General features: G+C 38.5%; 1 protein-coding gene across 2 annotated transcripts in view; it reads left to right on the top strand.

The window, feature by feature from the left end:
• LOC122205369 (zona pellucida binding protein) overlaps window positions 1-27,877 on the top strand; it is a 115,495-nt gene that overhangs the window by 5,671 nt on the left and 81,947 nt on the right. The window contains exons 3-5 of one of the 2 annotated variants that reach the window (XM_042913735.1): window positions 5,252-5,377; window positions 14,235-14,384; window positions 27,462-27,680. In XM_042913735.1, the coding sequence (XP_042769669.1) occupies window positions 5,252-5,377; window positions 14,235-14,384; window positions 27,462-27,680 (495 nt within the window). The remainder of the gene's footprint in view (window positions 1-5,251; window positions 5,378-14,234; window positions 14,385-27,461; window positions 27,681-27,877) is intronic. The other variant, XM_042913726.1, reaches the window with a different exon arrangement.

The raw sequence follows: 27,877 nt of genomic DNA, 5'->3' as shown, positions 1-27,877 counted from the left end.
AATCATTAAGTGTGAGTCATTCAAATTTGGTCTTTTTCAAGATTGTTTCGGCCATTCTGGGTCTCTTGCAATTCCATATTAATGCTAGAATCAGGTTGTCCATTTCTGTAGAAAAGCCCATTGGGATGTCAGTAGGAATTGCATTGAAAGTGTAGATCAATTTTTGTAGCGCCACCAGCTTAACCATATTCGTGAACATAGGGTGTCTTTCCATTTATTTATTCTTCAGTTTCCCTCAGTGATGTCTTCTAGCTTTCAGTGTACAAGTCTTGTGCCGCTTCTGTTAAATTTATTTCTAAATGTTTTATTCTTTTTGATGCTGTTGTAAATGGAACAGTTTTCATTATTTAGGTTTTGGATTGCTCATTGCTATTATGTAAAAATATAATTGAATTTTTCACATCGATGTTGTGTCCTGTCACCTTACTGAATCATTTATTTAGCTCAATTTTTTTAGTTGGTGGGGAAGTCATTTCTTAGGATTTTCAGATAGAGATAGTTTTATTTTTTCCTTTCCAATATGGATGCCTTTTATTTTCTTGCCAGTTGCTCCAGCCAGAACCTTCCGTTCCATATTGATAATAGATATGTGTGTCTTAGTCCTGATCTTAGGGGGAGGGAAAGGTTTTAGTCTTTCACTATTAAGTATGGTGTTAGCTGTGACTTTTTAAAAAAATTTTTTTTGTTAATGTTTATTTTTGAGAGAGACAGAGACAGAGCATGAGTGGAGGAGGGGCAGAGACAGAGGGAGACACAGACTCTGAAGCAGGCTTCAGGCTCTGAGCTGTCAGTACAGAGCCCGACGCAGGGCTCGAACTCATGGACCGTGATATCATGACCTGAGCCGAAGTTGGACACCCATCCGACTGAGCCACCCAAGCGCCCCAGCTGTGACTTTTTTGTAGATGTTATTTATCAGATTGAGAAAATCCCTTCTGTTCCTAGTTTGTTGAGTGCTTTTATTGTGAAAGGGTGTTGCATTTTGTTAAATGCTTTTTCTGCATACATTGAGATGATCGTGTGTTTTTTGTCCTTTATCTTACTGACATAATGTGGTATTACAGTGATTGATTTTTGTATTTTGAATTAGCCATGCATTCCTGGGATAAATCCTGGTTTATTATGAAGCATAATTCTTTTTCATGCTGCAGGATTGGCTGCTACTATTCTGAGGCCTTTTATGTCTATATTCTTAGGGGAAGCAGTTCTATAGTTTTCTTGTGTTGTCTTTGTCAGAATTTGGCTTTAGGGTAATAGTGATTTGATAAAATGAGTTGGGACATGTTCCCTTCTCTTCTAATTTTTGGAAGAGTTTGTGAAGTATTGTTGTTAGTTCGACTTTACTTGTTTGGTGAAATTCGCCAGTGGATTCATCTGGTGCTGGGCTTTTCTTTATAGAAAGAGTTTTGATTACTAATTCAGTCACTTTCCTTGCTTTAGGTCTATTCAGACTTTGTTTTTCATTGTTTCTGGTGAGAAATCAGCTCATTTGAGGACCATATGTATGTAACAAGTTGCTTCTCTTGCTGCTTTTAAGAGTCTGTCTCTTGGGACTTGAGCAGATGATTATGATGTGTCTGGATGTGGATCCCTTTGAACCTGTCCTAGTTTGAGTTCATTGAGCTTTTTAGATGTGTTGATTCATGTTTTTCATCAGTTTGGGGGATTTTGCCATTGTTTCTTCAAATATCTTTATGCCTTTTGCTCTCCTCTCTTCCATGGGACTTTTATTATGTATATACTGGAGTGTTTGATGATTTCCCACAGGTCTCTGGGTACTGTTCATTTATCTTTATTTTTTTTTTTCCCCTCTTTCTTACACTGGATACTCCCCAATTGATCTGTCTTGAGGTTTATGGATTCTTTTTTCTGCCTGCCTACATCTGCTTTTGATTCTTACAGTGAATTTTTCAATTCAGTTATTGTACTTTTTAATACAGAATTTCTTTTTTTTTTTTTTTTGATAACTTCTGTTTCATTATTGATAATCTTTGTTGGGAAAGAAGACATTTTCATACCTTTTTTTTTAGTACTTAAGACATAATGTTCTTTGATCATATTTAAAATAACTGTTCAGTAATTCCAAAATTTGGGCTTCCTCAGGGACAATTTCTATTGATTGCTTTCTTTTTTTCCTACCTATGACTATATCTCCCTGGTTTTTGTGTGTTTTTTTTTTTTATGTTTCATATTTTTGGTTAAAAACTGGACTTTTTAAGTAATTTAATGTGGCAACTCTGGAAATCAGATATTGATGTTGTTGGTGTTTGCTGTTGTTGTTTGTATGTTTAATGACTTTTCTGAACTAATTCTTTACATTTTGTGTTGTTCGTCATGTAGCCACTGAAGTCGATGCTCAGTTAGCTTAGGCCAATCATTGGATGGAGATTTCATGAACACCACAGCCAGTCTCCTGGTCTTTGCAGAGGCTCTGCGAGCTGGTTGGGGCACACCCTAAATATTAGCCAGCCAGAGCGTCAATTTCAGCCACACATTAAGAACTTAAGTTCTTGTTCTTGACTGAGCATGCTGAGTCTTAGGCATGCACCCCCCACACCCTGCCCTCTGCCCCATGCATGCATGTATGTGGTCTTCTGCTTTGCTAGGAATATGTTAGAACTTTCAAGCTCCTGTGGATGTCATTTCCAGCTTTTCCTCATAAGCTTATTGGTTGCCCTGCTGTTTAACCCAACTGTTACCCACTGCATCAGGCATTTATAAAGTTAAATGAAACTCTCTAGTTGCTTTTGAAAAATACTTTTTGGGAAAAGGCTTTTTATAGTGGTTGCGCTATGCATTAGATCCAGCAAAGACAGCCTTGTAGGAAACTGCCAGAGAAGTCCAATAATGACAGTTCTCTGGGAAGGAAGCATAGAAGTCTCGCCAACTCTCTTGGCCCTTCTAGTGGCTACCAGGGTGCTGGTTCTTACAGTGATTGGTGTAGCAGTGGGCAGAGCTAAGGCAGAGCTAGGGAGGGGGGTGATGGGAATAAGGAAACTTACAGTGCTACCAGCGCACCTGGATCCTGCCACAAATCGCCACACAGTGGTTGGATTAAACAACACAATTTTATTGTCTCCCAGTTCTGGAGGGGAGAAGTTCAGTCACAGAGACAGGGTTGATTCTGCTTGAGGGCTGCGAGATCTGTACCAGTTCTCCTTTCATGGCTTGTGGGTGGCCATCTTCTTCTGCCTGTGTCTCTTCACATCACATCCCCTCTGTAATTTGTACGTGTGTCCAGATTTTCCCCTGGATAAGGGGTATTGGATGAGGCTTGCCGTAATGACTTCATTTTAACTTTATTACTTTTCTTTTTTTTTTTTTTTAATGTTTATTTATTTTTGGGAGAGAGAGACAGCAAGCAGGGGAGGGGCAGAGAGAAAGGGAGACGCAGAATCCGAAGCAGGCTCCAGGCTCTCAGTTGTCAGCACAGAGCCCGACGCGGGACTCACACCCACAAACCGTGAGATCATGACATGGGCTGAAGTTGGACGCTTAACCGACTGAGTCACCCAGGCACCCCTAACTTGATTACTTTTCTAAAGACACTATGGCCAAATAAGTTCACATTCTGAGAACTTATTCTGGTGGTTAGAGCCTAAACATATGAATTTGGGGAGAGGCATAATTCAACCCATCATGCCAAAGATTCAGTTGTTTTTCTTGAGTAAACTTTTCATGAGTTGCTTCAAGTCTTTGAGTAATTTCCAGAGCTCTGAAAATGTTGATCCAGACAATTTCTGTCAGTTTTTGTATTACCTTTATGAAGGGGATAATTTTTAGAGTTCCTTACTCTGCCATTTTCACTGATATCACAACTTTTTATCACAGTTTTTGTTTTAAAACTCTAATTTCTAAACTTAAATTGTAAAACATGTATCACTGATTTCTTTTTTATTGCTTTTTAAATGGGGTATGATTACATTTATTCTTAATAGATGGACATTTCAGTTCAGTGTGGATTTCTTATAGCACATAGATTATTCTACAATGTTTTACTACTTGTGCCTACATCTTTATTTTAACATTTTTTTGTTTTTGAGAGAGATTGAGAGAGAGAGAACGTGAGCAGGGGAGGGGCAGAGACAGAGGGAGACACAGAATCCGAAGCAAGCTCCAGGCTCTGAGCTGTGAGCACAGAGCCTGATGCGGGGCTCGAACCTACTAACTGTGAGATCATGGCCTGAGCCAAAGTCAGACACTTAACCGACTAAGCTATCCAGGCATCCTATAGAAAAAAATTGCTTAAAATTTAACAGCAATTAATGATAAAAAACAAATAATTTAAGCATACAGGGAACTTTCTTAACCTATGGAAGAATATCTATATCTAATAGCTATATTCAGGGGAGACTGGTTCAGTTGGTTAAGGGTTGGACTCTTGATTTCAGCTCAGGTTTCATATCAGGGTTGTAACTGTTGAAGCCTACTTAAAAAATGAAGGAGTGAATGAAGGAGTTCGTGAATGAAAGCTGCATTCAGTAACCATCACACTATATGGTGAAACTTGAGAGACCGTCTCAAGTTAGGCAGAGTTTTGATTCTTAGATACAACTCTTTACTGTACTGGATCACAAAAAGCTTTGTATTTGGTGAATCAGTGAAATGTTGGCATGCCAAAACCGTTTCTACTCATAAGCTGACTTATGAGTAAATTCAAGATAATTGAATCTTTACTGTGTTCCTTTTGTATCTCCTAAAGAATATAATTTTGGCTTGTTTAATGATCAGGATTCTTTGAATTTTAAAGCAAAGTGGGAAAAATGCTTAATAAAATCAAAGCATATATTTATTTTTTGACTTTTTAATCACATTATAACTTTCAAATTCAGTACTTTGTATCACATCAGTGTGAATAGTTATTTTGCTAATATAAACAGATTTATTGGTTCCTTTCAGGTTTGGTGTCTTTGCAAAACAGATACAGTCTAGTATAGACTAGCTTTAATACTTTGTAATTAAAATAATATCCCGAGAATAAAATAAGTTAGTGTTATGAACTCTGCATAAAAGCCCAATGCATTATTTTCAGATTGGTAAACCCGCATACACCCCCAAATATAATACATGTGTATATTTTTGAGTGTTAGTGATCATATGGAATGCAGTGAAATTTAGTCCTTATCAAGTAATTGCAGTTACCCAAAGAAAAGTTATAAAAACATGCAACGCAAACTACAAAAATGTGAGGCATTATAGAGCATAAAATGATACAAAATATTATTGGAACATTTTAATGTTGTATTTTCAGTGAAAGTATATGTTATGCTTCATCAAAAGAGTCCACACGTGTTATGTGTAACCCAACGACTGCGAAATTCAGAACTGATAGATCCATCATTCCAGTGGCATGGGCCAAAAGGAAAAATTATTTCAGGTAGGCTTTTGTTTCTATTATAATTCAATGGATATGTCTGAAATATACTCAGAACACAGAATAGTCATATCTCATATATATGTATATGTTTCCTCACTTGTTTTTTCCTGTGATTTCCCTTTGGAACAGTGCAGGTGGTATAGACATTTTTCACACATCTTAATCTGAGATAGAGACACTTGATGACTGTTTAAGAGTTTGGGGAATTCTCTGAGCACCTATATTCCACAAAAATGTTACTTTTTAAAAAGTTCTTAGAGCCATTTTGGTTTCTTCATTCAGACTTCTGTTAGTCAAGTGTGTACGAAGAAGCAGATATAATTCTGGTTTTTATTGACAATACAAATGAGCCCTTTGAGCTGCAGATTTATAAACATGGTTTTGTCTTAAACAGCACCACGTAGGGACAGCTCAGGTCTTTACTAGTAGAGTTTTTACATTTTTTGATCTTATGTTTCTTTCTGACTAACAACCATACCAATGTGGATTATATTTGAATTTAATTTCAATATTAGAATCTATTAAAAAAAAGATCGTATTTAGCTTTTCATACTTTGGTATTAAAAACATGCATTTAGATATACTGCATGGTTTGACCATGATTGTGTATTAATGTATGACTGGTGCTGTGCTTACGAAAGAGGAAACTTAGTAAATCAGTTACTCATCCAGAGGAGAAGACAGACTCGAGAGACACTGTGAATGGTAGCTTTATGGTTTCAATAAATTTTTGAGGAAACAAGATCTTAATCTCACGAAAGTATTTTTGTTCCACATAGAGATTACTGTTGGTATGACTGGTCTGATCAATATTTTCTCCATTCAACTTCTTTTGTTATTTTGAAATGCATTATCTTTTTTCTAATCTTTCATTTGCTGGTCTGTTTTTGCAGTGTAGTTTAAAAAATATAAATCAGCTTAGCTGTTCTTGTGTTCAGCCTTGCTAAATACCAGCTTAATGAATTTTCATCCTAACTATGTGTTCAATGAAGCGCTTAATCATTTTCGCATACCATCCGGGAAGTTGTCTTTATTGCTCTGTTTACATCTGTTTACATTTTCTTTTTTCTTCCTTCCTTTCTTCCTCTCTTTCTCTCTCTCTCTCCCCCTCCCTCCCTCTCCCTACTGGTATTTGGAGTGAGTGCCTGTAGACGGAAACCTGGGGGTTTATTTTGTTATGGTGGTTGGGGCAAAGCATTATATTCATACCAAGACTTGGCTGAGGAAACATTCATAGGAAATACTTGTTTCGTAATATGTTTTAATTCATGTTTTTATATAATTGAATAATCTTAGCCGTACAGTTCTGAACTATTTATGCTGATTCTGAAGAAGCTCAAGGTTTAAATAGTTACTCCTCTCTAGGTGAGATGGTTCTTCAGAGTGAAGTACTCAGCTCTTAGTGAGAAGTACTCAGCTCTTAGTGAGTGCCTGCCTGGGGGCTGCGCTGTGCTAGGCTTTGTGTAATGTCTCTGCCTCATTGTACTAACATAGTAGGAATGGATTAGCAGAGATCAGTGACAAAAAATCCCAAGAGATCGGGCACTTAATAGAAATCAATGAAATGGGCCAGGTATAGAAGCATCCAGTACTGATGATGTGATCAGATTTTATTTTTACTGCTCTGTGATAGTAGCACATTATGTAGTACAAGCGTGGAGGTTAGTATATTTTACATTTGGTGTTAAAACTCCATAAGTTCAAAAATAGAAGCATTTAAGTATTGAATTGTTCTTTTACAATTTGTTACTCCTTTGATTCGGAAATTGAAATCTGAAACATTTTCTTCTCTAAGATGCGTTGCCAGTCTTGTAGTTTATCTTGAAAAGTATAGTATGTGATTGAATTTTGAGTCCTGCAACTAAGAGCAATATTTTATTTTACTCACTTTCATAATGGAAAATAGATGTTCAGATGTGTAGTTATTTCCAAGTAAGGATAAAATCATGTTAGTACAGTGTTTTTTTGTTTTTTTTTTTTATTTATAAAAACTATTCTCAGGAAATTCTGGTGTTGACATCATCATCATATTTGAGATTTCAGTACAGGATCACATCATAATTCACTGTCTACCAGTTTACAGACTCATTAGTTCTATCATTATCATTTCAGAAAGATCTGGAAATGTCTAATTTTCCTAAAGCTTGAAAAATGGAGAATCTTTTTGGACACTTATGAATATTCCAAAGATAGTTTCCCTAAAAGTTAGCAAAAGAAATTATGTAATTGTGTAATTACTTGCACATGCCCCTGGAGAGAAACACTCCGATTGTTTAGATGGGTTGTAAAATATAGGGGACCTATGTTAGATTTGTTCGGTCCCCCCCCACCCTGTCTCCCTACCTTCTCTCCCTCTTTCTCTTCTCGCCCCCACTCCTCCTCTGTTTGTCTTCCCATATTTTTTATTCACAAACAAAATGCATTTTTTGCAAAAAGACTTGTACGTCTTACCCCAACCCTGATCCCAACCTGATGAATTAACTCTTCTTGGTGGGTGGACTTCCCCACTTTTCTAAATATATCTAAGCACATACACACACGAGTTTTACCCTGTAACTACACTCTTATTATTCTTCTTGAGATTGAAGATGACATTCTATCCTTCCGTACTATTTTTTATTGAATGAATCACATCATGTGTACAGATGTATATAAGATATATGCAAGTCACGATGTAAAACAGACATCCTAGAACCTGCAGGATACACCGTTACGAAGACCGTTGCACTCCTAGTAAGATGCTTAAAAATCCCATTTTTCTGTCCCCAAACACTGGTCAGGTAAACACTACTGTGAACATTTACAGAATTATTCCCTGGCTTTTCTTTGTGTGTTTGTCATGTGTATAAATATACCCCACAGACACGTTTATCCATACTGACCGCCCTCTGCAGTAAAGTACAGTCATTCTGTCCATTTTGGGTGTGAAAAAACTGAGGCATTGAGAGAATAGGATGCTTACTGAAGTCCTGGGCCTCTGAAGTCCAGCTTCAGAGTTCACAGATACAGTCTAAGTGAGGGAGGAATGGGATTTTGATTTTCCCTTTTCATCATTTTGTGAGTTTTTGGTTTTTTGTATCTTTTAAAGAATTTGCCCAATTTAGAGTCTTCTTTCAACTTGTTGAATTTATGTGCATAAAGTAGTTACGATACTGTCTTACTTTTTTTTTAATATATTCAGGATCTATATGATGTGCCCCATTCTGCCTGATGTTGGCTCTGTCTTTTCTCTTTCATTTTGGTCTCTCTGAATACAGGTTTAAAAATTTTACCAGTCTTGGGATGCCTGGGTGGTTCAGTTGGTTCAGTGACTTCAGCTCAGTTCATGATCTCAAGGTTCCTGAGTTCAAGCCCCATGCCAGTCTCTGTGCTGACGGCTCAGACCCTGGAGTCTTCTTTAGATCCTGTGTTTCCCTCTCTCTCTGCCCCTCCCCTGCTCGCACTCTCTGTCTCTCTGTCTCTCTGTCTCTGTCTCTCAAAAATGAATAAACATTTTAAAAAAATGTTCTTACGAGTTTTTTCAAGGGACCGGCTTTTGGTTTGATTTATTTTTCTCTCTTATTTTGTTATTTTTTACTTTCACTGATTTCTGTTTTTATTTTTATTATTTCCTTTCTTCTGTTTGCTTTGGGTTAAATTTGCTTATCTTTTGTTGCTTGTAGAATTCTGGATTGACAGTTTATTTCTTTCAGCATTCTAAAGATGGCCCTCTGTATTCTTTTTGCTTGCATAGTTCCTAATGAGAAGTCTGCTGTTATTTTATCCCTGTCCCTCTGTAGACAGCATGCCATTTTTTTTCTGACTGAATTCAAGATTTTTTTCTTTGCCTTTCATTTTCAGTGATTTGAATTTTACGTACCTCTTTTTTTTTCTTTGTATTCTGCTTAGTGTTCTCTCAGCTTCTTGGATTTTTTTTTTATTTTTTTATTAAAAAAAATTTTTTTTTAACATGTATTTATTTTTGAGACAGAGAGAGACAGAGCATGAATGGGGGGAGGGGCAGAGAGAGAGGGAGACACAGAATCGGAAGCAGGCTCCAGGCTCTGAGCCATCAGCCCAGAGCCTGACGCGGGGCTCGAACTCAGGGACCGCGAGATTGTGACCTGAGCTGAAGTCGGACACTTAACCGACTGAGCCACCCAGGCGCCCCGATCAGCTTCTTGGATCTTTAATTTGATGCTTGCTGTTAATTTTTGAAAATTCTCTGCCATTATGTCTTCAAATATTTATTCTTTCCCATGCTGTCCCTCCTCTCCTTCTGAGATTTCTATCACCTATATGTAACGCTCTTTGATATTGTTGCACAGCTCTTGGGTCTTTCTTCCTGGTGGTGGTGGTGGTTTATTTTTTCTCTTTGAGATTCAGATTGGGTTGTTTCTTTTGACCTATATTGAAGCTCATTGATTCTTTCCTAAGCTGTATCGATCTTTTTATGTTTTTGTCCATTTTGTTTTGCTTTTAGTTCTGGCATTTTCATTTGATTATTTTTTGTAATTTCAGTTTCTCTGCTAAAATCTCCCATCTGGCCTTGCATATTATCTATGTTTTCTATTCAATATTTTAATACTTTTGTCATTGTTATTTTAAATTAACTGTCTGATATTTTTGACATATATGTCACTTAAGAGTCTGTACATCGCCTGGTATTTTGGAAATATGTCTTACTTTTCTGTATGTCTCCTTGTTTTTTGTTAAAGTTGGAAATCTTGAATAAAATAAGACTATAGATAGTAAGGATTTTTATGCTTTGAGATAAATACCTTTTTAAAAATAGCATTAATGGGGCGCCTGGGTGGTTCAGTTGGTTGAGCGACCGACTTCGGCTCAGGTTGTGATCTCACAGTTTGTGAGTTTGAGCCCCGTGTCGGGCTCTGTGCTGACAGCTCAGAGCCTGGAGCCTGCTTCTGATTCTGTGTCTCCCTCTCTCTCTGCCCCTACCCCACTCATGCTCTGTCTTTCTCTGTCTCAGAAATAAATAAACATTTTAAAAAATAAAAAAAAAATAGCATTAAGTCTTTAGTATTAGAAGTTTGTGTTAATCTAGTCAAGAATTTATCTTGGTTTAATATTGGTTGTTGCTGTGGTTATTGAAAGCTTCAGTCAGATAAAGTTAAAGATGTTTTAGGTATAGGCTGGTTCATGAGAAGTTCTTTTTCTCCAGTGTCTTTGGAGAAAAACATTTCCTTTCTTGGCTTTGTTTTCTCCTTTTTTAAAAAAAAAAATCTCTAGAATCTCTTATACCTCTTCTAATTTGATTATACTACATTTTGACTAGACTCTTTTACTGATGGGTCATTGGGAGAGAGGGACAGTCTCTGATGTTCGGTTAAGCCTGGTCTTTGGCAGGTATGGTGTCCCTGGGGCTTGTGGCCGGGGTGGGGGCAGCCGTCACAAATGCTCTAACCCCTTCTCCATCTGTAGTGTTGGCCTAGTACTTCTTGCTGACTGTCCCTCAAGGATGAGACTCTTTTCCCTTTATGTTTACTTCCCCAGTGGCAATAAGTCTCCACAGAGTCCTAGGTGACTATTTTTGTTCCTTCTCTCCCTATACATTAAATCATTGTTGCATACCAGGAAGTAGGGGAAATGGGTGTGGGTGGACTTTTGGCAGGGTTGCTGGGCCCCTCCTTGAGCCAAGTCTGGTGGGAGTCATGCCTAGGATTCCCCTGACCTTCTCTTTGATCAGTCTGAGGTGTTCCTGAGGGTACACCCTATAAGAGGGTGTAACACCTCATCTCCCCCCACCCCAGTATCTCTGGTCCTCAGAAGTTTCACATGTTCACACAGGTTGACACTTGGCTTTTAGTAAATCATCGAGAACTTTCAGCTGAGTCTTCTTAAATGCTTGGGTCCTGGTTCTATCCACAGGTCACTGTCCCTCCCCAGATTTCAGGTTTATTGGTTACCCTCTCACCTCAGTTTTTTTGATAGGTTTGAGATAAATTGTTAACTGACAATTTGTCTTTTTCCTTATTGTAATAGTGGGGTCGATGTTCTTGTGGTCAGTTTCCATATCTGAGCAGAAACTAAAAGTGCAAACTTAGTTTTTTTGTTAAATAATAAGTTATAATGAAATTGTGCTTAAATTTTGCCGTGTAATTTTAGAGTTGTAAGTCATGAACTAGAAGTCTAGTCCAATTCTAAAGTTTTAGATGATCGAGCTAAGTTGTAGAGAAAGAAGTATTGACTTTAGTTCAGTTATTCACGGACTGTATGCTGTTGCCTGAGTTGTTCCTTTGCCTACATGTTCCTTTGGCATCATGGAATTCACATTTAAACACTGTTACTTAAAGGTCATTTGTTAAGTGGTGTTGTAGCATGGCTTTTTCTGTTGGCTGTGAAATCCTCTGAGTATCTTTTCAAAATGTGCTGCTTTTAATTTTTATTCATTCATGCATGCATGAATTTAAATGCATGCATTTAGAGAGAGGGAGTGCATGAGTGAGGGAAGGGCAGAGGGAGAGGGAAAGCATCTCAAGCAGGCTCCACGCTCAGCTCGGCCCCAGTGTGGGGTTCAGTCTCAGGACTGTGAGATCATGACCTGAGCTGAAATCAAGAGTTGGACGTTTAACCGACTGAGCCTCCCGCGCACTCCCACTTTAATGTTTTAAAAATAAGAAGGTGAGAGGGTGCTTTATCATGAATCATGTCCTACGTGATTTTCTGGCCGTCATAATACTTAAATTGTAATAGGTATTCAGATATGTATTAGTGCACTTATACTTCTAGTTTGGGAAAATTATAGCCAAGAATGCATAGCCTAATTGACAGCATGATATTCATGGTGTTTAAAATCTATGGACATTTTATTTTATAGTTTGAGAAGAATCGGTATTAACTCTTCTTTATTTAAAAATTTTTTTTGAAGTTTTTATTTAAATTTCGGTTAACACACAGTGCAATATTCGTTTCAGGTGTAGAGTGTAGTGATCCAGCCCCTCCATACGACCCCCGGTGCTCGTCACAAGTGTGCTCCTTGATCTCTGATCACCTGTTTCACCCAGCCCACCACCCACCTCCCCCATGGCAACCATCAGTTTGTTCTCTCTTGTTAAAGAGTCTCTTTCTTGGTTTGCCCCTCTCTCTCTCTTTTTCCCCTGTGCTCATTTGTTTCTTAAATTCCACATACTAGTGAAATTATGTGGTATTTCTCTTTCTTTGACTGACTTCACCTTTTATCATATTTACTATAAAGCATTTGTCTCTGCTGAAATCTATAGCAAACACTTGAAAACTTGTTAATCTGTTTTAGAAAAGAGACATTTTATGATAAATATGTAATCTTTCATCAAAAAAGAAATGAGCATTACAGTAGGAACATAGTCACAATTTATAACCTCTTTTTCAGCTTCATCCAAGGATTTGGAAATGGGAATTCTTAAGGCATAATATTCTGTGTAAATTCCTTGAGGGAGAGTATATCCATCTCTATTCATTTCTCCTTCGGTATCTGAAGTAGGACTTTGCATGTACTAGAAACCCAGCAAACTTTTAAAAATGTTTATTTATTTATTTTGAGAGAGAGAAAGAGAAAGCATGAGCGGGGTAAACGGGTAGAGGGAAAGAGAGAATCCGAAGCATGCTCAGCATGGAGCCCAGTGCGGGGCTCGATCCCACCACCTGGGATCATAGCCTGAACCGAAATCAAGACTCAGATGCTCAGGCAACTGAACCACCCAGGCGCCCTGAAACCGAACAGATTTTTATTGAGCAAGTTAATAATGAAAATTTCATCACTAAGAACATTCCTGTTGTGTCTTATTTTGAGGAAATACATTTATTCAAAAATAAATTTCAACCTGAAATTTATAAGCAATATGTTATTTATTTAAAGTGGAAAAAGATAATTATTTGCTGGGATAACACTTTCCATTCTAATGAATGGCATATGAAATTATTGAATGAGTTTTAATATAAAAATTTTCAAATGCAAAACTGATTATGCACTTTCAGAATAACGACTTGAATTACTTAAGGATTTATAGCTTTTTCAAGTAATTTAAGTTGTATTTGTTACAGGAAAACAATTCTGTGAGATATGCTGTCGTATATTATGATTCTTTGTTTTACAAATGATGGAGCTGGACTTAAGAAAGATTAAGTGATTACCCTCGGGTTACAGTTTATGAGAAAGAAAGGTAGACCTGAAACCCACGTCTCAAGCCTCTAAATCACACCTCTTTCCTGTTACACAGCACAGCTTCCTCCCAGTGTGGTAGTTAAGTAACAAAGCACACGGAAGTCCCAAGGGCTCTTAACATCCAGTCCTCGTTCTCAACACTGCAGCTCTGATTGTGTGACTTTGGGCAGGTCGGGTGATCCAGTCTCTTATTTTCTCTCTTCTGCAACCCTAAGATTGTAACCCAGCCTTTGCCTGGTATCCTGTGTAATGACTAGAAGTACCTAGTTATTAGTATCTTGGGTTAGTCTTTGTTCTGGATACATTGTTTCCTCCCTTTCACATACAGTTTGTAAGCTTACGGAGAGCAGAACTTATCAATCAGTACACATACATATGTGGATATATAATTACTTTATAGCATATGTAAATAAATGCTGCTTTTATACACATGCGAATATCTGATAGAGTTCATTTCAATGCAAGGAGATTAGGAGTGCATGAAGTACATGGAATTGTCAGTCTCCTCTGCCACTTAGGCAGCCGCACAGTTGGTGACCCCTGGTTAGTCCAGTTCACACACTAAGAAGGTCATCCTGGACGCAATCACTAGTTATGCCCCCGACAAACTTCAGTGATTCTGTAGGTAAATTTTGATGGTTTTGCTCTGTTTAGAAAATATTTTGTTATTTTATCTCAGTGTCGTGTAATTTAATTACTGTGTTATTCCTTTATTAGAAAACAGCACTACACAAGTAACATCCACAGGAAGCCTTATATTCCAGAACTTTGAGGAGGGAATGAGTGGAGTTTACACCTGTTTCCTGGAGTATAAACCTACTGTGGAGGAAATTGTGAAAAATCTTCAACTAAAATACGTTATATATGGTAAGAAGTGCATTTAGTTGTATGTTAACATTTCTTAATGTTTTCAAATATTTAAATATCTTTAGGTTTGTCTTAAAGGGACTTTGTTATTTTTTTATTTTTTGTCTTTTAAAGAAAAACTACTACTTGCCTCTATTTTACAAAGTGCTGCGTAAGTGTTAGTGGTGAGGGCAGACCTTGTTTTCTTCGGGGGAGTGTTGATATGAACGCAGATAAATTTAAACCGCTGAGTGAAAATGGGGCTGGAAATCATGTTTTCAAATTTTTACAATATTATAGTTTATACTGCTGTTAAATTCTGAGTTTCACGCTTGGTGGCACATTGCCATCCCCCGGACGGGAGCATGAAATGCCACCATAAATCCTTCTCTAAAAGCAGTGTGGTCTGTGGAGGTATGAGATGGGGAGAGCTGGGTGGGTTACTCGAGTGGCCGGGAGAGCAGCATGAGCAGAGGTTGCTTGTATGTCCCCTTTCACCGGGGGAACCTGCATGTGGTGGATGGAGTTGGGGTCCTCCGGGATGCACCTGTCTGATCTCCAGGACATGGGCCTGTGTTGCCTTTCCGGACAGAAGGCTCTTCGCAGGTATCGATTAGCTAAGCATCTTGAGGAGAGGAGGTTGTCCTGAAGTCGCTGAGCAGGCCCAGCGTCAGGGTCCTTAGCGGAGGAGGCACGAGGGCCATGGACACATAAAGGAGACGTGATGGCGGAAGGAGAGGCCCCCGTGGTTTCCTCTGAGGATGGAGGAGGGGCCACGGCCAGGGAGAGCAGGAGGCCTCTAGAAGCTGGAGCTGGAGGTGGAGGTGGCAGAGGCCTGGAGCTTCCAGAAGGAGTGCACCTTGTAAGATTCACTTTGGACTTCTGGTCTCCAAAACTGCAAGATAATAATATTTGTGCTATTTGAAGCCACCGCGTCTGCGGTGATCTGTCACAATAGCAACGGGAAACTAACGTACCATCCTTGTCACAGCTGGGTTGCGGAACGCGCGGCAGAATTATTAGTGGTTTCCTGATGATTTTCAGTCACTGATGAAACACTGTCCCATATATCCAAAGAAAGACATAATTTTTTTATGAGAAACTATGTTAACTTTCTTAGGCAAAAAATGTTTAAACTTTTGAATGTGTCACACTTCCTTTTTGTTACGTAGTTTTCCCCATCTTGTTATTTCACTTGTTTAAAAGCAATATACTTTGAAATCTCTTCTAAGGGTATATTCACACATGCCTAAAATGAATGCTGGTTTATAGTAATGATAGGTGTAGCTAATATTTACTGAGCGTTCATTATGTGCCAGGCAGTGCTGTGTTTCCGTGGGATTAGGGCATTGTTTAAAGTGCTATATTTGTATTCGACTCACTGAGTCCTGCAACAGACCTGTGCAGTGCATACTGCCATGTCCTGTCTTGTGCAGAAGCACTGAGGCACGGAGTGGTGAAGCGACTCACTCAGGGCCTCACTGTGAGAATGGGGCGGAGATTCAGATTTGAATCTAGGAATTCTGATTCCAGAGTTGGTTCCACAGAGACCGCAGGATGAAGCCTCATTTAATAAAGCCTGACTTTGGAGACCTGCTATTCTTGTGCTTAAAACAAATCATGTAATTCGTTCTATTTCAATTATGGAAAGAGTCCAAATGTCCCCTCAACTGACGAATGGACAAAGAAGATATATGTATACAATGGAATACTACTTGGCAATGAGAAAGAATGAAATCCTGCCATTGGCAGCAACGTGGATGGAACTGGAAGGTATTAATGCTAAGTGAAATAAGTCAGTCAGAGAAAGACAGATAATATATGTTTTCACTCATATGTGGAACTTGAGCAACTTAACAGAAGACCATGGGGGAAGGGGAAAAAACAGTTACAGAGAGGGAGGGAGGCAAACCATAAGAGACTCTTAAATACAGAGAACGAACTGAGGGTTGATGGGGGTGGAGGGGCGAGGGAGAGGGGAAAATGGGTGATGGGCATTGAGGAGGGCACCTGTTGGGATGAGCATTGTGTGTCGTATGGAAGTGATGAATCAGGGGAATCTACTCCCCAAGCCAAGAGCACACTGTATACACTGTATGTTCTCCAACTTGACAATAAATTATACTTAAAAAAAAGAAAAAAAGATCCACTTTAATCTTTCTAATGGCCACATGGTATTCCAGATTTGATTACTCCTCAGTTGGTGATCGTGGAGTTTGTGTCACATTTCCCTACTTCAAAGGGTACTGTATGGAACAGTTGAATAAATCCCTCTCCCTGCTGCCCCCACTGTGTATGTGTGTGTGTGTCTTTTTGTCTCTCTCTCTCATCTATTTCTGTGTAAACACACAACCCACACATTTTACGTATGTATGCATGCATGTACGTATGTATTTGTAGTATTCCACCATGAGGCACACTTTATTTTTTCCAAATTCAAAAACAGACGAAATTAGGCTATCAATGGAGAAACAATGGGGATAATCACCTCTTTATTAATTAGTTTTGATAGAATAAGTTTTAATCCTCGAAGACTTGTTTTAACTTAACGTTGGACTATATTACTGTGGTCCAGTATATATATATTATAGGTCCGTATAGTTATTACCATAGAGTTAATGAGATCCCATTTTATCAAGCCAATTACAGGGGGTGAAGATTTAATTTCACTTAGTTTTCCTTCTGTTAGAGCATCTCTACTCAATATGAGATATTTTAAGGCAGTGAGTACCACGACTATGGCAAATTTAGGCAAGGCTACAACTTAAGTGAGCCATACTTATTTTTCTCTATTTTATATTTATGATTCTAATATTACGGAGGGTAACATGTTTAAGTTTAGTTGGTTCTCCAGGTATAACCATAATTTGAGCCTTCTTATTAAGTCTATAGAGTTTGGCCATTTGGCACATTTTAACAAATGTTAACATAAATTTATATTAAACAGGCACAAAAGCCATCAGAGCCCTTTTAAAATCTTTTTATATGTGAAGTTCTTTAGTATATACATTTGGTATATATATATATTTTAATTTTTTTATTTTATTAAAAATTTTTTTAATGTTTATTTACTTCTGAGAGAGAGATAGAAAGGCGGAATGTGAGTGGGGGAGTGGCAGAGAGAGAGGGAGACACAGAATCAGAAGCAGGCTCCAGGCTCCGAGCTGTCAGCACAGAGCCTGATGTGGGTCTTGAACCCACGAACTGCGAGATCATGACCTGAGGCGAAGTCAGATGCTTAAGCGAGTGAGCCACCCAGGTGCCTCCCACTTTACCCATTTCTTGACCCTTCGCTACCTGCCTGTGGCAACCACCAGTCTGTTTTCTGTATCTGTGAGCTTCTCTTTTTTAGGTTACACATAGAAAAGAAATCATACAGTATTTGTCTCTCTCTGTCTGACTTACTTCACTTAGCTTATAAAGCCCTCAAAGTCCATCCGTGTTGCCACGCACATGCACACGCGGCCCACAATTTCTTTAGCCATTCAATCAGCAGGGGACACAGTTGGCTACTGTCAATAGTGCTGCAGTGAATATGGGGGTGCATATGTCCTTTTGAGTTAGTGCTTTTTTGTGGTTTTGGGGGGGGGGGATAAATATCCAGAAGTAGAATTGCTGGACCATATGGTTGTTCAGTTTTAGTTTTTTGAGGAACCTCCGTACTGTTTTCCGTAGTGGCTGCACCAGTTTACCACCAAACAGTATGCAAAGGTTCTCTTTTTCCCACATCCTTTCCAGTACTCATTACTTTTTTTGTTTTTGTTTTTGTTTGTTTGGGTTTTTTTTGGCTGGTAACAGTCATTCTAACAGGTGCATTTCCCTGATAATGATGTTGAGCACTTTTTCATGTACCTGCTGACCATCTGTATTTCTTTGGAAAAATGTCTATTTAGATCTTTTGCCTATTTTAAATTGGATTGTTTGTGTTTTTGCTGTTAGTTTGTATAAGGTCTTTATAGATTTTGGATAGTAACTGTTTATCTGATACATGATTTACAGAAGTTTTCTTCTATTCAGTAGGATGCCTTTTTTATTTTGTGGATTATTTTCTTTGCTTTGCAGAAGCTCTCTAGTATAATATAGTTACACTTGTTTATTTTTGCTTTTGTTGCTTTTACTCTTGGTGTCAGGTTAGAAAACTTGCGAAGGTACTTATCACCTATATTCTTTTCTAGGAGTTTTATGGTTTCAGGTTTTACCTTCAGTTCTTTAATCTGTTTCAAGTTAATTCTTGTGTGTAGTATAAGATAGTGATCCAGCTTCATTCTTTTCTATGTGCATGTCCAGTTTCCAGCACCATTTTTTGAAGAGACCAACCTTCCGTCATTGTATGTTGTTGGCTCTTTTGTTGTAAAATTAATTGACTGCCTATGTGGATTTATTTCTGGACTCTCTGTTCTGTTGGTCTGTATCTCTATACCATACTTTTTACATTACTGTAGCTTCGTAACAGAGTTTGAAATCAGGGAGCATGATGCCTCCAGCTTTGTTCTTCTTTCTTGAGATTGCTTTGGCTATATGGGGTCTTAGGATTGTTTGTTCTATTTCTGTAAGAAGCATCATTGTAATTCTGATAGGGATTTTATTGAATCACATTGATTTGGGTAGTGTGAACATTTTAGCAGTATTGATTATTATAATCCCATGTACATGGAATATATTTTCATTTATTTGTCTTCTTCAGTTTCTTAATGTCTTATAATTTGGAGTAGAGCTAAAGTATTTGAGTTTCTTGAGGTCTGGTTTATCAAACTTGGTTATTAAGCATCGTCCTATTTTTTCCTAAAGCCTGACAATGTCACTTTTAATGTTAATGCATTTTCAGTTGTTTTTTGTGTGAGGCGTGAGGTTTAATTTTTTTATAGGTGGATATCCACTTGCACCAGCTTCGTTTCTTGCAAAGACTGTTCTTCCTTTGATGGATTGTTTTTGTACCTTTGTCAAAAACCAGTTGAGAATATTTGTGAGAGTATTTCTGGGTTCTCTAATTTCTTCCCTTAATTAATAGGTCTGTCCCTCTGCCAGTACCACATTAATTAATTAATTACTATAACTGTATAGAACCATTCAATACAAGGTAAAGTAATTCTAATTCTCCTACTATTCATTTTTACGAAGATTGTTTTTGTGTTTTTTTGGGCCTGCCCCTTTCCATATAAATTTTAGAAGAATCTTGAATGTGTCTACAAAGTGTCCTGCTGGAATTTCTATGGGAATTACATGTGGGAATTTCTATGGGAATTACTCTATAGATAAATTTGGGGGGAAATTGGCACCTCTACTATAGTGATTGTTTCAATCCATGAACATGGTTTATCTCCATTTACTTAAGTCGTTCTTCATTTCTTACATCTATTATTTTTCTATTTTTATTTCTTTCATGTATGTGTTCAGTATGTACCTAAGTATATTATTTTGTTTTTTGGAGCAATTTTAAATGGTATTAGGTTTTAAATTTTGGATTCCACATGCTTATTGTTGATATATAGCAAATGAATTATTACTTGTGTCTTAATCTTATAACCTGCCATTTTAACATAAGGTTAGTTAATAGTTCTAGAATCTTTTTATTTTGTAGATTCTCTGTGAGACAGTCATGTCATAAGCACAGAGGGCAGTTTTGTTTTATTTATTTATTTTTCAATTTGTATGCCTTATTTTTCTTATTGTGGTGACTAGGACTTCTAATAATTTGCTGAATAAGAGTGGTGAAAGCAGACATCTTAGCCTTGATTGTAAATGTGATGTTAGCTGTAGTTCTTATGTAGGTTCCCTTGATTAGGTTGAGGAAGTTTCCTTCCATTCCAAGTTTGTTGATTATGTGTGTGTGTGTGTGTGTGAGAGGGTGTTGGATTTTGTCAAGTGCTTTTTGTCTGCATTAACTGATAATTATGTGGTTTTTGTTTTGTGTGTTATTGATATAATATATTACATTAATTGGTTTCCAAATGTTAAACCAACCTTGCATTTCTGGAATAGATAAATCCCACTTGGTCATGATGTATAATTCTTTCACTATGCTGTAGGATTCAGTTTTCTAGTGTTTTGTTAAAAGTTTTTGGCATCTGTGCTCATAAGACATTGGTCCATAGTTTTCTTGTGGTATCTCTTTTGTGTGGTTTTGCTATTAGGGTAATACTAGACTCATAGTATGAGTTGGGAAGTTTTTCTTCCTCTTTTGATTTTGGAAGAGTTAATTTAAAATTGTTGACATTTCTTAAAATATTTTCTAGAATTCTTGAGTGAAGACATCTGGACTATGGTTTTTCTTCACTCTGTATACATATACGTATGTGTGTATGTACGTACGTATGTATGTGTATATATACTGGTTATTAATTCTCTTTGTTTATTGTAGCTCTGTTTAGATCTTCTGTGTTTTATTGAGTCATTTTTAATAGTTTGTGTCTTTCTAGGATTTTTCTATTTTATCTAAGCTAATTATTGGCATACAGTTGTTCATAGTGTCCCTTTGTAGTAATTTTTTATTTTGTAAGGTCAGAGTAATTCTGCAGTAATGCTGTTTCTTTCATTTCTGGTTTTGAGAATTTGAATCTTCTCTATTTTTCTTGATTACTTTAGCTAAAGGTTTATCAATTTTGTTCATTTCTTCAAAAAACTAGGTTTGTTTCATTGCTTCTATTGTTTTTCTTTTCACTATACCATTTATCTCTGCTCTAAATTTTATTATCTTAATAATAATAATTTTCTTCCTTCTGTTTGCTTTAGGTTTAGTTTTCTCATTTTTTTCCAGTGCCATAAGGTTAAAGGTTAGATTACTGATTGGAGATCTTTCTTTTGTGATAAAAGCACATTATATGTACGCGCGCGCGCGCACGCACACACACACACACACACACACTGCTAAGTACTGCTTTAATTGCATCCCATAGATTTTGTCTTTATTTTAATTTATATGACGATATTTTCTTTTTTTTTTTTTTTAATTTTTTTTTTTAACGTTTATTTATTTTTGAGACAGAGAGAGACAGAGCATGAACAGGGGAGGGGCAGAGAAAGAGGGAGACACAGAATCTGAAGCAGGCTCCAGGCTCTGAGCTGTCAGCACAGAGCCTGACGCGGGGCTCGAACTCACGGACCGCGAGATCGTGACGTGAGCCGAAGTCGGCCGCTTAACCGACTGAGCCACCCAGGCGCCCCTATGACGATATTTTCTAACTGCTCTTTTGATTTCCTTATTTGACATATTGGTTATTTAGGATGCTATTGTTTAATTTCTGTGTCTCTGTAAGTGTCTCAAATTTCTCTCTTACTCTAATTTTATTCCATTTTAGAGAAAATACTTGTATTTCAATCCTTTTAAGTTTATTGAGATTTGTAGTGCAGTATCTGCAACATCTTTGAGTATTTGAGTGTGTGCCATGAGCACTCCAGAAGAATGTGTATTCTGCTGTTTTGGGTGGAGATCTGTAGATACTTGTTAGGTCTGTTTGTTCATGACACTACCCAGGACTTCTATTTCTTTGTTGATCTTCTGCCTAGTTGTTGTATCTATTATTGTAAGTGGGTGTTGAAATCCCCAACTAATAATTGTTGTCTGTTTCTTTTTTTATTTGTCAGTTTTTGTTTTGTTTTGGTACATTGTTCTTAGGTGTGTCTATGTTTATAATTGTTCTGTCTTACTGAAGGATTGTCCCTTCTAATAAAATGTTCCTTTTTGTTTGTTTGTTTCTTCTAAAGTCTCTCTAACCTGATAATTGTATAGCCACTTCTGCTTTCTTGTGTTTGCTGTATGCATAGTATATCATCTTTCACGTTACTACTTTCTATCGGTTTGTATTTTTTTTAATATAAAGTGTGTCTCATGTAGCCACCAGATAGTTGATACTGCTTTCTCAATCCAGTTTCACAGTCTGTGAAGAGACTAGACAGTATCATTTTTGACTGGATAGTGTCATTCCTTTACATTTAATGTCATTTTTATATCATTAGATATACTCTGCTGTTTTATTTTTTGCTTCATGTGCGTTCCTGTATTTCGCATGAATTCTTTGGAATTAAAAGAATAATTCCTAATGTAGCATTTTAAGTAGCGATTTTTCACTTTGTATTTGAGTTTTATTTCCTTACTGATTGTTCTCAGGATTACCACATACATCTTAACCTACCTTACAGAGTCAGCTTGACATTTATACTAAATTCCACTGAGATGTAGAAAAGTTACTCTTACATATACATATTCCTTTTCTCTGCTTTTTGTGGTATAAATATTATGCGTGTTATATTTGTAAATGTTACACAACTATCAATAGATAGCTCTTATTTTGCATAGTGTTACGTGTTTCTGAAAAGCCAGAAACAGAAAGAAGAGCCAGTGTGTGTTTGTAGGTTTATAGCTTACTAGCCTTTTTGTCGCTCATTTTTTATTCTCTTCATTTGTTCCCATGTATTCAAGTTACCACCTGTAGTCGTTTCCTTGGCCCAGTGTAGGGGACCAGTGGACCATCATACACAAATCCTTTACACAGTTGCTTTTTCTATCAGTAAAAGGAAAAAAAGTAGAAGAAATATGCACTTATTCTGTCTTTGTAATGACATAATTACCTTTACCGGAACACTTTGTTTTTGGTGTGGATTCCGATTACTGACTATGGTCATGTTCTTTCACTCTAATCTGAAGAACTGCTTTTAGCCGATTCCTTCTTCTGCCAGATCACAATCTACTCTTGAGCCCCTGAGTCCATTTTTCCTTTCAGTGTTTTCATTTTTCAACTGCAGAATGTGCACTTCGTTCATTTTTTATAATTTCAAACTTTACAAATATTAGCTTTGTGAAATTCTCATTATACCTTCCTTCTTTAATCATAATTTCCTTTCGTTATTTTAACATATTCATAACGGATGCTTTGAAATCTTTATCTTTTAAATCCCACATCTGATCATTCTCGCAAGTGGTTACTGTTTCCTACTTTTTTCCAGGACATGAGTCATTCTTTCCTGTTTCCTTGCTTGACTCAAATTTTTTTCAGAACCTGGACTTTTTAGATAGCCTGGAACCTGCCGCCCTCCCCAGGCTTGTAATTATTTGATGTTTGTTTAGCAAGTGCCTAGATCATTTCCGTGAAGTTCGCAAGTGTCTAGATCACTTCCATGAAGTTTGCTCCTCACTCACCATAATGTGAAGCCCCCCACCCCCAGCCCCTAGTTTGTTTTAGGAATGGCAGCAGTTGTTTTTTTAGCAATGCCCTGGGCATAAATTCATCTGAAGGCTGATCCAGTGAAGTATGCCTTCCTTTGAGGGGATATTCCCCTGGTCAGTGTTTGAGACTCTCTCTGACCCCAGGATTGCTGCTTGCAGCATAGACTTCCGGAGTTGCTGTCTGACAGACTAGGCAGCCTGCGTGCAGTTCACCTGTCCCCCCCCAGGGAGTCTATAAGTCACCTCCCCATCATCTTTCCCCAGACCTCCTGGGTTTTTGAGACTGCCCCGAGGTTCCAGCTTCCTGGCACTTTATCTCCAGTGATGCCTGTTCCTTCCAGAAGAGATTCTGAGCTCTCTGCTCTCCCGCCTGCTCCTGCCCCCTGGCACATCCTCCCACCTGACCCGCAGTCTGGAGCTGGGGTGAGGACACGAGTGCCCCCCTGCTCTAGGAGCTTGGCGGCCGGGGAGGGGTAGCAGCAGCATCCCTGGGACCCCTGGGTTTGCCGCTCCAGCTGTGGACCCCTCACCGTGAACTGGGCCAGGGCAGTCAAGGGCAGCGAGGGCCCCCGGGGGGCATTGTCAGCATTGCCACAGCCAGTGTTGAGCGTCCGTGGCATGAAGTGCTGGCCAGTGGAAGAAGGGAGTCGTCCCCTCCCAGCTGTCTCAGCCATACTCACCTGCACCTTCCCGCCGGGAGCAGGTAGTTCTGCTTGGCAGGAGAAGTGCTGACCCCCCCTGCCCCTCCTGGGGGGCTGCTGTCTGGGGGCTGGGGAAGAGGGCGCCCCACATTCTCATCTGCCCAGTCTGGAGTGCTTTCCATCTCACTGGGCCGAGAGGGGAGGGAGGTGGAAGGTCTGGGTTCACCACCCCGGACTCCCTGTTCTTACTGACTGTTAGGAGATTTTTTTGAATAAATATTTTTTCACTTTTCTCTTTGTCCTAATGTCCCCCAAAACTCAGTTCCCCTCTTGGTGGGTGTTGAGCCTAAAGGCACAACTGAGCCAAGAATAGGAAAAGGAAGGGTTTTACTAGCAACAAGTAAGGAGAACATTGGGGATCTTTCCCAAAGCAGAGTCTCCCCGAATTGGGGTAAGTCACCAGGGCCAGCAGCTTCCTCAGTTCTCTGGCTTTGGTGGGTCCAGAATCTGAGCACTCGGAGGGCTTTAGATCCCGCAAAGGTACCTGAAGCGTGTGCGGCGGGTCAGGCTTCACTTTTGAGTCTGCACTGGGAGTTTTAAATATGGGTTTGTTTTTGTTTGTGTACAGATTTTTTGTTTGTCTTCCTACCGACAGTATTTCCGTTATCAGAAAAGAATAGTAGATAATAGTTTATGAATATCTTCTGGCTTTGTTTAGTACAAGAACATGTTTAGTCTGCCCTAGTTTGTGCACACTTTTTCCTCCCCAACCGGCGCCTCAGCCACCAGCCTGTGGATTGGTCTAGGATTGTGTTGGCAGGCAAATGGCATTTCACCTCTTTGGTGGTGCCTCATCTCCCCTACTGCCACCCAAAAGTGTGTTTAAGTCGCTTGGCATTCCCCTCCAATAGTTTGCAAGTCCACAAAATGAGTGGCTTTGGACTCCGTCTCTTAGCTGTTTTTCAGCTTTGACGTTTTACGTCGATTCTTTTAAAAGCTGGTGATGGATGCTCAGTCGGTTAAGCGTCCGACTTCAGCTCAGGTCACGATCTCGCGGTCCGTGAGTTCGAGCCCCGCGTCGGGCTCTGGGCTGATGGCCCAGAGCCTGGAGCCTGCTTCCGATTCTGTGTCTCCCTCTCTCTCTGCCCCTCCCCCGTTCATGCTGTGTCTCTCTCTGTCTCAAAAATAAATAAACGTTAAAAAAAAAATTAAAAAAAAAAAAAAAAGCTGGTGATGGAATAAAATGCAGTGAACTGCTGTCCGCTCATAATTAATTGAGATATTTGTCAGAACTAACTAGCACCGGGAGTTTTATCACCGATTTATTGTCACTGATATTGGTGCGGTTTTGGAGTGATGGTGGTTCGGAGCTGTTGGCCAAGAAGAATTCTGGAGATGTCTTTGGTGCAAAAAGGTGATTTTTTTAAAGCACGGGGACAGGACCCAGGGGCAGAAAGAGCTGCACTGGGTTTATGAGGATTGACTGGTTCTATACAGGCCTCCAGAAGGACTTCGATGTGCTAAAGAGGACTCATAATGTCCCTGAGGCCTTGCTGTTGTCAGGCTAAGGCTGTTTTCCCTCCAGGAAGGCATTAACATTAAGACAGTTGGGAGTTTATTGGAGGAATGTTTTACTCTGCCTGTCTCAAATATTTGTCAATAGGCTATACTATTGACAAATATGTGTAACATTTGAGAAACATTAAATATTGTCAATGGGTTATAAAGAAATTTAATTGGGGGCACCTGGGTGGGTCAGTCAGTTGGGCGTCCGACTTCGGCTCAGGTCATGATCTCACGGCCCGTGCTTTCGAGCCCCGCATCAGACTCTATCCTGTCAGTTCGGAGCCTGGAGCCTACTTCGGATTCTGTGTCTCGCTCTCTCTCTGCCCTTCCCCCACTCATGCTCTGTCTTTATCAAAAAAAGGAATAAACGTAAAAAAAAAAAAAAATAAAAAGAAATTTAATTTTATTTACCATTTCCTTCTTGTCTTTGTTTCCCACATCACTGTGGAGAGGAGGGTGATGTTGGGGCTCCAGGAAACTAAGTCTATGGGTTTCTGGAGATTAGGCTATTGATAGGATTGCCTTTTTCTTGTCATTTACTAAGGTACTTGTAAACTGGTGGAGACTCATGTCCTGCGTGACTGTGATCGCTTATCAGTTAAATTGTTTTTTCCCTTTCATTTGTTCTTGGGCGGTCAGGAGTGCCCCAGGAATGTCACGCAGGGCCCACCTTACTGGGGGTGGGGGGTGTTTGCCGGGTGTCAGCTCGCCTGATGCTCCCTCAGCAATCATTAGACTGTCTCCTGGCCTGTTAGTTCCTACACTCTTTCCTAGGCCAGCAGGGCCTAAAATAACTTTTCACACGTCTCGGAAACTGTCGTTCTTTTTCTGGGAACCCCTCTCTCTTTCTGCTTGCATTAGGACCATTTTCAGAGATTATAAATGGTTGTTTTTTAAAAATAATTTACGTTATTTTTCATTGGGATGTGGGCTTCTGTTTCTCCAGCTGTCATGTCCTGCTACTATAATTGTTTTAATAATATTTTTAATAGTCATTACTTTATTAGATGTACCATTTGTTATTTAGTCGTAGTTTGTTTTCAAATGTTTGACGGATTTTATTTATTTAAAAAAATTTTTTTTAATGTTTATTTTTGAGACAGAGACGAGACAGAACATGAGCAGGTGAGGGGCAGAGAGAGAGAGAGAGAGAGAGAGAGAGAGACACAGAATCCAAAAGCAGGTTCTAGGCTCCGAGCCGTGTTTGATGGATTTTAATTGTTGATTTGCATTTTGATTTCTTTGTGTCAGAGCATGTGGTTACATAATATATGTAATTATTATGGATTTCTTATCATCTTTATTTTTTTGTGTCATTTCAGTTATATATTGAAATGGGCAGGAATAACGTCCCCCATTTCAGATATTGTAATGGCACTCGATAAAACTGGTAGATTTATGAGAAACATACTATTTGTTGCTTATAGCTGGTAATTATATGACTATAGTTTATTCTAAGATGAATATTAAGAGAACTTTCATTCCTAAGTTTGAGGAAGAATAATATATTGGTTAAGGGCGTGGAGTCTGGGGCAGGTTTCTCGGTTAGAATCTTAGTTTTGACACCATAGGCATGGGAGTGTGACATAACCCCCGTATCCCTCAGTTTCCTCAGGATGGATATAAAAATACTATGAACTTATTCCAAGTAATGATTTCTCTTGAGTAGTTGCAATGCATTTGAATTGCTTAAATAACCGCTTTTGTGTTATTCTGTTTAATTTTTTACAGCTTATCGTGAGCCTCATTATTATTACCAGTTCACGGCTCGATATCATGCAGCTCCTTGCAATAGTATTTATAATATTTCTTTTGAGAAGAAACTTCTTCAGATTTTAAGCAAATTGGTTCTTGACCTTTCATGTGAGGTTTCTTTACTGAAGTCTGAATGCCATCATGTTAAAATGCAAAGAGCTGGTTTGCAGAATGAATTGTTCTTTACATTTTCAGGTAAGTAAACACAGTCCTTTACAGAAAACGAATAGCAAATTTTAAAGACATGTGAATTACCAACAACATTTTTAGAATGTAAATGTTATAGATTTGAATACTTTTCATGTTCTCTACTCTGGCTTAGTTCTGATAGGCCCCCAAATAAAATTCTACTGATTTACGTGCTCAGTGAAAATTTTGCACTCTCAAATAAC

Source organism: Panthera leo, chromosome A2 (genome assembly GCF_018350215.1).
Source record: "Panthera leo isolate Ple1 chromosome A2, P.leo_Ple1_pat1.1, whole genome shotgun sequence".
NCBI classification, from domain to species: Eukaryota; Metazoa; Chordata; class Mammalia; order Carnivora; family Felidae; genus Panthera; species Panthera leo.
The sequence above is the reverse complement of the archived record's forward strand: the minus strand, read 5'-3'. Positions and strand labels throughout refer to the sequence as shown.